The sequence below is a fragment of the Phoenix dactylifera genome, chromosome 12, assembly GCF_051530095.1.
Source record: "Phoenix dactylifera cultivar Ajwa chromosome 12, Ajwa_hap1_PhDact_Kaust_v1.1, whole genome shotgun sequence".
In the NCBI taxonomy this organism is placed as follows: Eukaryota; Viridiplantae; Streptophyta; class Magnoliopsida; order Arecales; family Arecaceae; genus Phoenix; species Phoenix dactylifera.
In genome coordinates this window covers 21,266,109-21,277,673 of record NC_143201.1, presented here as the reverse complement: position 1 = coordinate 21,277,673, position 11,565 = coordinate 21,266,109, and the positions used below count along the sequence as shown (strand labels likewise).

At 38.5% G+C, this 11,565-nt stretch overlaps 1 protein-coding gene across 1 annotated transcript; it reads left to right on the top strand.

Moving 5' to 3' along the window:
* Positions 1 to 228: 228 nt before the first annotated feature.
* Positions 229 to 9,647, top strand: LOC103701909 (partner of Y14 and mago-like). Its single transcript, XM_039130105.3, has 4 exons — positions 229 to 604; positions 709 to 822; positions 7,822 to 8,082; positions 9,273 to 9,647. Exons 1-4 carry the CDS (start codon positions 425 to 427, stop codon positions 9,411 to 9,413), a joined length of 696 nt encoding a protein of 231 aa, XP_038986033.1. The 5' UTR covers positions 229 to 424; the 3' UTR covers positions 9,414 to 9,647.
* Positions 9,648 to 11,565: the final 1,918 nt, after the last annotated feature.

Genomic DNA, 11,565 nt, shown 5'->3' with positions numbered 1-11,565 from the left:
ATCATTGGTTCATGCATATTTCACTATAAGAATGTATTGTGATCTATACCTTTTCCCTTTCTTCATTCCTAGGGTAGATGATTCACTCATCTATCGTGGCCAGGGTTAAATGTGAATTAGAATCACCACAAAACCGTCCATGGATTCAATCAAATTTGACCCCATTTCGCCCCCATCTCTCTAGGCCGTTTCTTTTAACTAGTCCATATCCGACCAAGCCCATACGCGACCCAACGCTGCCCCTGGCTTTCCTAACTTCGGTGGCCGGTGCGGTCTCTTACAGCGGTTTCGGGCCTTTCGGCAGTGTAGAAAACGGCAGTGACCTCAAAACGGAGACAGAGCGGCCGCGTCGGGGCCGCAACTCCTTCCCCTTCCTTTCTTTCTCCCCTCCTCTCGTCCCATCCTCCGTCTCTCCGGCGAGGCGATGGAAAGCGCCGGAGGCGAGCGGCCGCCCACCACCCGCATCCTTAGCATCCCCAAGGAGGGCGAGCGGATCCTCGCGCCCACGCGGCGTCCCGACGGCACCCTCCGGAAGCCCATCCGCATCCGGGCCGGCTATGTCCCCCAGGACGAAGTCGCCATCTACCAGTCCAAGGGCGCCCTCGTGAGCGTTCTCCTCTCTCTCTCTCTCTCTCGCCTGCCTAAATCTTTCGTCTTTCTTTGATTCTTGTGTTAAAGTTGTCTGCTTTATTGCTGCCCATAATGCAGTTGAGGAAAGGACTTCAGCCCGATGCTCCACCGGGATACGATCCGGCGCTGGATGCCAAACCCAAGACCAAGTCGGCGAAGAGGAACGAGAGGAAGAAGGAGAGGCGGCATCAGGTCTTTTCCTTTTTTGCTGCCTTCATGTAATACTGGCTTACTATTGGAGATTGATGGAGGAATAGTTATTGTTGCTGTAAGGCACTCGACAAAAGATCCATTATCCAACCGACCCGTTGATTAGTTATAGTAGGACTGACAAATTCAAATAGACAAGCACAAGGTTTTATTTTTTATTTTTTTCCTTTCAGCAGAATGCGAGTTAGAATTTTTGCTGGCACTGGATATTATTACTGGTAAATATAGCTCTTTTTTTTTTTGGTAAACGTAAATATAGCTCTAGGATCATGTATGTGCACTGAGATTATCCAAAGGTATCTAGAGGCATTTGACAGGGTTCCAATTGTCTCTCTTTTCTTGGATGTGGTTTCGGATACCTTCTCAACTTCTCCTGTCAATGATCTCTCCATAATCAAAATTTGCTAATTTCCTTAGCTCGCCAACCAGCCCTTAATTCTTTTTTTTTTCCTGCATCTTTTATATGTTACTTGAATAATCCCTCAGTGGTATTATAAACTTCTCTCCAGTTTCCAGTACTGAATCTTTACTTGAAGATCTCCCTTAAAAAAATTCACCCAGGTCTATTTTTGGGGATGCACTATTCAAGACATACCCGGAACCTCCTCCAATCACAGGAGGGGTGTGACTGCTGGGGAATGCCCATTTTAGATGAATAACACTATGATTTTATCCTTCATTAATTTGTATCTAGTATGGGGCAATGTATTGCTTTGCCTTTTGTGCACACGTCCACGATATGTTTAAGCTTTCCAACTTTTGTTCCTTCTTTTCATGTCATGCTTGTTCGGCTTTGTACGTTATTATATCAGTGTTCACTCCTCAGAATACATGCTTTCACAAACTTGACATTATACTTGGTTTTTTTGGGGCTAGCCTTGGGTTCTGACAAATGGATATTGTTTATGGGTTGTAACACCATTAAGTTCTTTCCATCTTTTCCTGAAACCATGCAACGAAAGAAGTCTCTTGTATTCAAATGGTTTGGAATTAGAAATGCTTCCATTTTCTTTTCGAACCAATATAACCGTATCATTATCTTCGCTGCAGTTGTTCACATATCTTTCCTCTTGCTGAGCTGTATCTCTTTCAGCTTGTAATGCAGTAAGTCATTAGAAAAACAGTGTATTGCTCTTTTTTTTGGTAGATTCAGGGAAGACCCTATGAAGCTCTGAGAAACACAAAACCAGTAGTATCTGCCGAAGTTAAATATACAAAATAAGGGGGAAGATTGGAAGACCAAACAACGGGATCAGTATGAGAAATAGCGAAGTTAGCAAGATAGTCGGCTGACTGATTTCCTTCTTGGAAGACATGCTTTGTAGCGAATCCTTCAAAGGAGTCGGTTAACTAGAAATGTTCCTCGGATAGGGATGGTGGTGGCGTCATTCTTCTGGCAATCTTACTAAGAAGGGCCTCTCACCATAAGTGCAAGTTTGGCGGTCTGAGTCTACCTTGTGATTTCGGATGATATATTGATTCCCATGAGATGGTGTGCAAATGCCTCTCATCCACACGATGCCCCTAGAATAAACATGGTGGATAGATCTAATCAGCCCATCAACCTAATTAATGAAGTGCTTGGGTACAACAACACTCGGCAAAAGGTGTGGAGTTTGCACAAATAATGGATTTTGCTAGAATATCTCTACCATCTAGGTTTAGGTGTTGCCATTTCCAACCATCCAACTGCCTCTAGAGCTTATCCTTGATGAGTTGTAGATCACCATTGGTCACTCGAGTGCCTTCTAGTGGCGCCCCTAAATAACGGCCCAAGGAATTAACTTGATGGATACCAATAATAGACAGAAGTTCTGCAGTTAAAGAAGAAGGTAAGTTAGGGCTAAAAACCACCATGAATTTATGCAAGTTGATTTTTTGCCCAGATTGTTGACAATAGGCTTGCAGCATCTCCTTTAAAACCAAGCAATCGCAGACTCGAGCTTATAAGGCTTCAATCGTCCATGAAGATTATGATTGATCAAGACACTTCCATGCCGAGGTCGATAATTGTTAATTGTTTGTAAGCCCAGTTCCCTATTCAAGGACCTCATTAGCATTTTTAAACATAAGATGGGGAAAGGGGGAACACCCTTGTCGAAGACTTATGGAAGATTTGAAGAAGGATGTAGGTTATTAGTTGACAAGGATAGAGGATGTCTCTCGAATGCAAGTTGAAACCCACTGAATCTATTTTCCACTGAATCCTTGTCGAAGACTTTCCACCCGCATTTGGTAGCCCAGGGCCAAAGCAGAATGACTACTCACCAAAATTTCTAGTTCCCTTGGGGGAAAGAGTCTCCATGCTTAATCATTGTTTTGTGAACCTCAGCTTGTAAAGATGAAAGCCCTTAGCTCAGATGGCTTTTAGGCACAACTCTACCAGTAATGGCTTGCTCCTCCCACCATTAAAGAGGCCATTTTTGGGACTTAAAAGCCTAGTGAAAAGGCTAGACAAGAATACTATTGTTTGGTGCAATAAAAAAGTGGTCAGTATATTGTTTTAGATAGACATTTTTGTTGTTTGAGAGAAGATTCAGAAACAATAATTGGTTCTTATTGGGCTTTTCCCCTTCTTATATTAATTATTTTGATGTCTTCAAGGTTGTTAAGAGATATATAAGCAAGGTTTTAAACCTAGTTTTGGCCTCGCAGGTAAAGTTTTGGTTTTGGCGGTTTCTGCAGATTCATCTCGAGTTTTGGAATTTTGGACAAAAAAAGTTATAAAATCTAAAAAATCTAAAAATAAAATAAATGAAGCAATTATTTCACACCATTTTATTATGTTTTAAGTTATCCACAACTATGTATATTGGGTAGTTTTAGGTTGAAATAAATTTTAGTGGAAGTTAATGCATTATATATATCATATGCTTGGATTAGTCTCTTGAGTAAATGTTAAATATCACTTGGCCAAGCATAAACTGGTAAGATAAGTGCACATGCACATCACTCTCTAAAGTAATAAAAGTTCCAGACATGGGCATGCATCTTTAGTTTTAGAGTTTGCAATTTGTTTTTAACTTTAAGAGAAACAATAAGATTGCAACTTGCCAAACATAATAATAAAGCTTAGATTAAATTAACACACATAAAATCATTAGAACTTTAGATGAATGTGTGGTTTAATTATACTGATAAATTTTAGAAAACATTTAAAAAACTAGCAGATTAGGTCAGTTTTGGATGGAACCAAAGATTTCAGTTAGTTTTGGATGTCTCAGGAGAAACCAATCCATTTCACCTGGAACTTTAGACCTTGTATCTGAGGGTGCTGGTCCAAGAAAAGAAAATATTAGGGAATGGATAATTTGGTATTCTTTCCCTCTTTATATATTTATTTTCTTTCTTTTATTCCTCCCTTTAAATTTTTCTTTTAATGTTGTTGCAGCAGATAAATGTGATCTGTTTATAAATAAATCAACAACAAGCTCAAGTCTCACTAAACTTCACTTGTAAATTTTCATTTTAAGTAATTAAAATTATTGCCTAACCTGACTTTCGTGAATTGATCAATCCTCCTGTCTTTACTTGCTTACTTTGCTTTGTTAGAGATGGAATCTCACCTTGGAATAATTAATTGATTTGGCTTTTATTCCCTTGGTAAGTTCATTTAAGAAACATATTTCTTCCAGAGATTAGGTTTTAGAACATTCAAAAACATTACAAATTACTCCTGACAGCCTGTTTTAATTTGTGATTTTGATTATCTCTACCTAAAAAATATTAATATCACTTGCATAATTTCAAATCTATCTTCTGATTTTCCTCAAGGCAGCATCTGGATGGTGGATAGGTAACTAAGGGGTTAGATATTTTAGATCTAGGTATAATCATTTATCCTTGGGTTAGTAATGCCCCTTGTTTGGTTGAAGTTTGAGGGCTACTGGGATGAGTTGCAGGAAAAAAAGTGAAAAATCAAAGGGGAGAGGAGAGAGTTATGCAGGTTAGTCTTCTTTTTTGGTGCCTTGACCGGGCAGACTTAACACCATGCTTTTGGATGATGTTTAGCTGGTTAAGTGAATAACCCTTCATTGACCCCCACTAAATGAGCAACAAAACGGGACCTATGTAACTTTACCTACACTAGTTTCAAGAATTCATTTGAACTGAACTGATTCATTCTAGCTTCATTTTTGGTTCAATTCAATATTTAATTATCATCTCAGACCTCTTTTAGCCCTTCTCTAATTTTTGAAATATGATTAACTAGTTCTTTTGCTTCTCTTTTTTTTTTTTTTGACACTATCAATCTCCACATGAGCATATGATTCTGGTTTACGGTCAATTTTGGACCCTATTTACTTTTTACTTGGAAATTGGATGCATACTACCTCATTTCCAGCCATATTTAGCAATAGCTTCTTTTGGACTTGAAAGGCATTGCAGAAACAATTCGCATTTCTATTTTCAGAATGTGCATTTTATGAAATGCTGAGCAGCTGAAGTAGGTTGCTAGTGTTTTGGATGGAACCACCTAATTTTGCCCATGTTCTAATCAGGATCATGATGTGCTGCTTCATGGCGGTTGTTGGCTTTTGAATTGATTATGATTAATTCTAGAGTTGCGTACATGGGTTGGTACAACTTGGCCAAAGGTTGTCTTGTGCTTTGCATACACTTGGCCTAAGGTCAACCTAGCTTGAGCTGCCCACACTACTTTAGCTCAAGTTTTACTCAAATATTAAAAAAAAATGATTTAGAATAGTAATGGAGCTAGGGGACTGCAGGGACATTGGCCTTACCCCCAAGATTTGGGATTTTTCTTGAGGCATCTGTTTAAGCTAGCATTGGCCCCTCCTCAAATTTTGATTTGGCCCTTCCTCCCTTTGGATCTTGCTAATTTGTTAGGAAATTGCAGCCAATCCCTTGCCGACTTCACTTAAAATTTTCAAAATAAAAAAGGAGCCCAAATTTTAAGTGAAGTCGGCAAACCCTTTGCCAACTTCGCTTAAAATTTTCAAAATAAAAAAAAGAGCCCCGACGGCCCTATTTTGAACAAAACAGGGGTTCGAAGGGCGGATCCCGTGCTCCGGCCCTCTGCAATCCTCCGACGGCCCTCCCTCTCCCTCTCCCTTCCTCCCCCCTCTCTCTCTCTCTTCGTCTCTCCCGTTCGTCCTCTCCCTTGCCCTCTCTGCTATGTCAGTTCGGGCCCAGCATAGAACAATATTGGGGCATACCAAACTGTGCCACCGGCCTGACCGATACTAGCACGGCAAACCTTGTTGTGTGGTATTGTCCAGGAGATCATAAATGACAGATCATTATTTCCATTTGAATAAACAACTCAAATAAGGTGACTCTTGCCAAAAACATCATTAACTAATTTCAAAAAGTAAAAAGATAGTTGCCATATTTGGAAAATGGAAGCAGGAGTTATTTGTGTTACTCTATTAGGGAACTGCTTTCTATAAATATAAGCTATAAATATAAGAAGAAGAAGAAGAAAAAGAAGAAGAATTCAAGTAAACTCATCCATGTCAATTATGTCATATATAAGCTTGAGATTTCTTCGGTGCAATTCAAGCAAATTATACTCATCCATATCTATTATGTCATATATAAGCTTGAGATTTCTTGGGTTGCAGTTCAAGCAAGTTATACTCATCCATATCTATTATGTCATATTAAGGTTGAGATTTCCTAGGTTGCAGTTCAAGCAAATTGTACTCATCCATATCTATTATGTCATATTAAGCTTGAGATTTCCTAGGTTGCAATTCAAGCAAATTATACTCATCCATGTCTATTATATCATATATAAGCTTGAGATTTCTTGGGTTGCACCTCCCTATAAATCAGTTAAATTTGCAACTATTTTTTTGCACCGTCTTATAGATCATTAAATTTGCAACTCTCTTTTTCCATCAATAAAACTACCATCCAGCAAGTTTGACCCAGATTATAGCTTCCCTGCCAGGATGAATTTGTCATGTTTGGTTGAATAAGAGGGATGAAATCGCTTATCCCCTTGCTATTCATGAACCAATCTGGGCCTCTATAGTGATTGCATTGCTCATCTTAGTCCAAGTACCTGCATCTTAAATGCACTTCTTGTGGTTCAATTTTTTGTTTTATTCAAGGGAGAGAAACATGAAATACCGGTCAAAATGAAGGAAATTCTACTCATTTATTTCTAGTGTTTCATATATAAGCTTGAGATTTCTAGGGTTGCACCTCCCTAAAAATCAGTTAAATTTGCAGCTATGACCTTTTCCTTCAATGGAACTACCATCCAGCAAGTTTGACCCAGATTATAGCCCCTCTGCCAAGACGAATGTCATGTTTCGTTGAATAAGGGGAACGAAAACTGCTTATCACCGCTGCTATTCATGAACCAAGCTGGGCCTACAGTGATTGCATTGCTCATCTCACTCCAAGTGCTTAGATCTTAAATGCACCTCTTTTAGTTTGATATTTTGTTTTATTCAAGGGATAGAAACATAAAAATTACTGGTCAGAAGTGAGTGTATTCATTGGTTTATATAAAATTGTAAAGATCTATAATCAGATACATTACAAAGGCCTGGCACTGGTGCTCGATTTCTCTGATTTCTGGCATCTATATGTTCTCTTCTCCAGTATGCACCCTATGCTTGGCTATTTTACTTTGAAAACTGCTGCCCAGCATAGCATGCCAGTGCATGCAAACATCTCCTGATGATATTTATTCTGACTCATTCCATAGCTTTGCACTGGCACTCATGACATTGTTGTTCAAACGCTGCTGCCAATATCTTACCAAGATTTACCACCTGTAACTGCTCGAGACATTTTGGAAGTGATTTGTCTATCCTGACAGTGGTAAAAGACATCATTTCTTTGGCAGCTACATTGTGTGGTTGTACCTGATGTTTTCTTGAATGGTCATTAATGTTATCACTTGATCAATGTTAGAATTCAATTCTATTTTTTTTACTGGTTTTTTTTTTATGATTAATTGAAGTCATCATCATATGGAATGTGACCGTCTGATGGCAGTCTGCACTTGCTTCATCAACTGAGAAGGGCAAGAACTTGGATTCAGAGCAAGCCGAGATGATAAAATCTGAAGAGATTCCTTCCGCTGAACTCATGACCCAGAGATTGGAATCTGTGGAATCAGTAACTGACCAGATGGGTAGGATCTCTGTTTCTGCAACATCAGTGGTGATTAGCCCTTCCACAGATTTAAAGGAGGATCCAAAACCTGAAAATTCTGGTCCTGATATAGATAAAAGAATTCGAGCACTGAAAAAGAAGGTAACCTATTGTTTTGATGACCTTTGTTTAGATAACATTTTGTAGGAGGCTTAGCATTGTCTAGCTTTTGTGGAAGATGTCTTTATTTTTTATTTTCCTTCTGAAGTCAGAGTTAAAATATGTGGAAAAATGTTGAATTTTTGTGGTTTATATTGCTGAGTTTTTTCAAACACTTTTTTTAAAAATGAATCATGTAAATTTTGAAATATACATGGTATTTTCAGTTTTCCCCCTTGTTACATCACTTTTGAATCTTTGGACCTGGGATCATTTTTTGTTCGGAACCCATAAAATAACAAACAGACATGCAAGCACACAATCAAGTGTTTGTATTTGGGCAGTTGATGCCACATTGAGCCCCGTCAATCATATCTTTCTGGGTCAAGTTAAATGAAAAATTGTAACGTTCCACTTATGCGAGATGCTAAAACATAATGCTAGAAACATATGAAAAGACATGGTTTTCTTCATTATTTTTTGGCTGTCAGGAGGATCGTTATTGTCTATTTTCATTTCCCTGAAATTTGAAGTGGATCTGACTTGAACTTTGTTTCTCCTTGTATGTGGTTTCAAACAATACCAGTTTTTTAAGAAAATCAACTTTTTTCTATGGGAACTGTCTAGATTTTGCAATCATGTATAGAGTTTGTTACTCAACATGGAAAGTGTCACAATTTGTACTGGTTCTATTCCTAAAGCTACTACTAATGAACAAACTTGATTTATAGCTGAAACTTAATTAAACTTGGTTATATTACCATCATTTCAAAAGCAGCTGACTGGTTACCATAATTTGTACATTTTTTATGGTCGCTAATCAGGTTTCGAGTCTGCGGCCCGTTTATTTGCATCATAAACATGTAACATTTGATAACCAAGCTCTGGCTCTGAGAATTCTACCATTTGTTTAAAATCTTACGGTGTTAATTTGCTGGTAGGATATTCAATTTGCCTTATTACTCTGAAATTTCTGCCGTGAACAAATCTTTCACCAATTACAATGGGTCCTTGTTGCATGTTTATTGAGGTTTTTCATGTGAAATTGGAGGTAAACATGTCATCTTCCGCCTAGAAATGTTGTTTGGAATGATGAAATGGGTTTAGTATGTCTGATCAAATAAAAGGTAAAATACCATGCTTAAATCTAAGTTTAAATTTTCTAAATTTATGTCTTGTATCATATGTTGCAGATTAGGCTGGCAGAAGGACGGTTACAGGGAAACCAACAAAATATGAAGCCTGAGCAGTTAGAAAAGATGGCAAAAATGGAAGAATGGCGTGAAGAACTGAAACTTTTGGAGGATAGAAAGGCAAATCTGGTTTCGCACTAACTCGATGAACAAGTTGCTGAGATCCTAATTTCAACTGGTTGAGTGCCCTTTCATGAAATCCTCTGTGGGCTATAAGCTCATTTTAGTTGTGGGTGTTCTTAGCCAACACCGGTACCGGATAAATTGATTTTGGGACCTGTGTCTATATGGTTGGTGTACTTACTTACTATGGTAAATGCGTGGGTGAATTTTTGCACAAAATATTTATCTTAATTTGGTATTTATGCCCTCAAAGTTCAATGCTTGCAGTTGTACATGTTCTCAAACTGGTGTCAGATATTTACCATTTTATCCATTCTTTTTTCTCAGGGAAACTCTTGCCAGTTGGATCAGTAATTTGCCTTAATCATATCCTTTCTTGAGAAACTAGTGGTAAAAGAGTACTTTTCCCTTAATATTAGAGGGATAGAATGTGCAATAGCTACATGGCTACATGATAGGTGGGTTTTTAGTCTGTTTATTCTCATCTCAAGGTACTTGGACTTACTTTGAATATTGAAAAATATTCTCCTTCCATTCTTCCATTCCTCGATTCTCTCTCTCTCTCTCTCTCTCTCACCCTCCACCATTACCTACTTCCTCACCATTCACCACCATTGCTGGTCTCCTCACCATCTGCTGCTGCCGCTCATCTCCTTGTCAACCCTGCTGCCAATGTTGCTTGCTCTTGTCCTCTTCCCTTTCACCCCTCCACCATCTCCTTACCCCTGCCGAGACCCGATGGCACTTGCAAAACTGTGAGCCACATCTATGCCAAAAAGCTGCACAATATGATCACCATACTAAGTGTTGTTGATATTAGGATCACCTCTATGAACATTTATAACACTAATTATATGGAAATAAGAAGGCTTAATGGACAACGAGAGAAACTACCACAGGCTATGATTACTATTCAGTCCAACCATCCCCAGGTCTGAGACCATTCCTAGTGTGATGAAGACAATTAACACAGCACCCCAGCACCGAGACCTGTGTAGGGGAAAGAATTTATCATGGATCAAGAGTATATCACACTGCACAAGCTTGGCCCACATGGAATTCTTTCGTTGCAACAAACCACCAAAAACCAAAGGCCTAAAAGGTTTTGTTCCACCATATATAATGCAACCCGGGTCTACCATCGTTCTTTCACTTTCGTCCAGAGTGGATTGATGCACCCCATGTTGAAGACTACCAATGACTTTGGAATGCTGTCAAGCAAACTGTTGGCCAGCATAACTCGCCCTGCAAGAGATAAATTGCTCCTTTCCTAGGCAGCTAACTTACCATGCACCCGGTCCAAATTTTGTCAAACTTTGACACTATAAGACGGACAAAGGCTAAAGGTGCAATCATGCTAGAAGTCCTAAAATTTGGCAAGGCTTTATGCTTGCACTCAAACTTCAATACTGGTTCAAGCGTTCGAGTTGCACCACAACATATTAAATGCCTCCAATCACCAGGTGCAATGTAGTACTCCAGTGGGTACGATACTATCTCCTCCTTATTTTCAGAAAATGCTTAACTATCACCCTCGTAGACAGCCCTGAAGAATCATGTTTAAGGGCTACTAATGCTTCAGGCTCACTTGAAATTTGAATGAATACTTAAGACCTGGGAACTCGGTGAAGATTTCGGTCTCTCATATTATATTATCACATTAAACCTGTTTCCGTTTTGCCCTTTTCTCTGCAAGCTTCTGAGACTTGGAATGCGTTCCTTGCTAGCGATTACCATTTCAAAATTTTCTTCGTCACTTTGTCTTACAATATAATAAAACACATGTCAAAAAGATAAATAAAGTTTAGGTATGATGAGATATTTAAGATCTCACGATCAGGTGCAATAAAATCCTTCAAAACAAGCATATCCGGAGAAAAAGTTTGTGAAAACAGATATTAATGGCTGTTATAACTATTTCATGGAATTATTATATTTATTTCACGGAATCATAGTATATATTAATATCGAATACTAAGATCACTAGTACGATTAATATTGATTTGGACAAATAATAGCATTATTTTTCCACATTCGTTATTTTTCATTAAAATGGTAAATAACAGCTGTTATAATAATTACTATTTTAAATCTGAAAAATCTCCTTCTACCTATTTGGACAAATAAAAATACTTGTAACAATTGCAACAGAACAGAACTATGTCATTGG

What these genes read in the sequence shown, in the direction of transcription:
- LOC103701909 (XM_039130105.3), top strand. Translation starts at nt 425, where the DNA reads ATGGAAAGCGCCGGAGGCGAGCGGCCGCCCACCACCCGCATCCTTAGC. An exon ending in ACCAGTCCAAGGGCGCCCTC is followed by an intron (nt 605 to 708) that starts GTGAGCGTTCTC and finishes CCCATAATGCAG; the next exon opens with TTGAGGAAAGGACTTCAGCC. An exon ending in TTCGAGCACTGAAAAAGAAG is followed by an intron (nt 8,083 to 9,272) that starts GTAACCTATTGT and finishes CATATGTTGCAG; the next exon opens with ATTAGGCTGGCAGAAGGACG.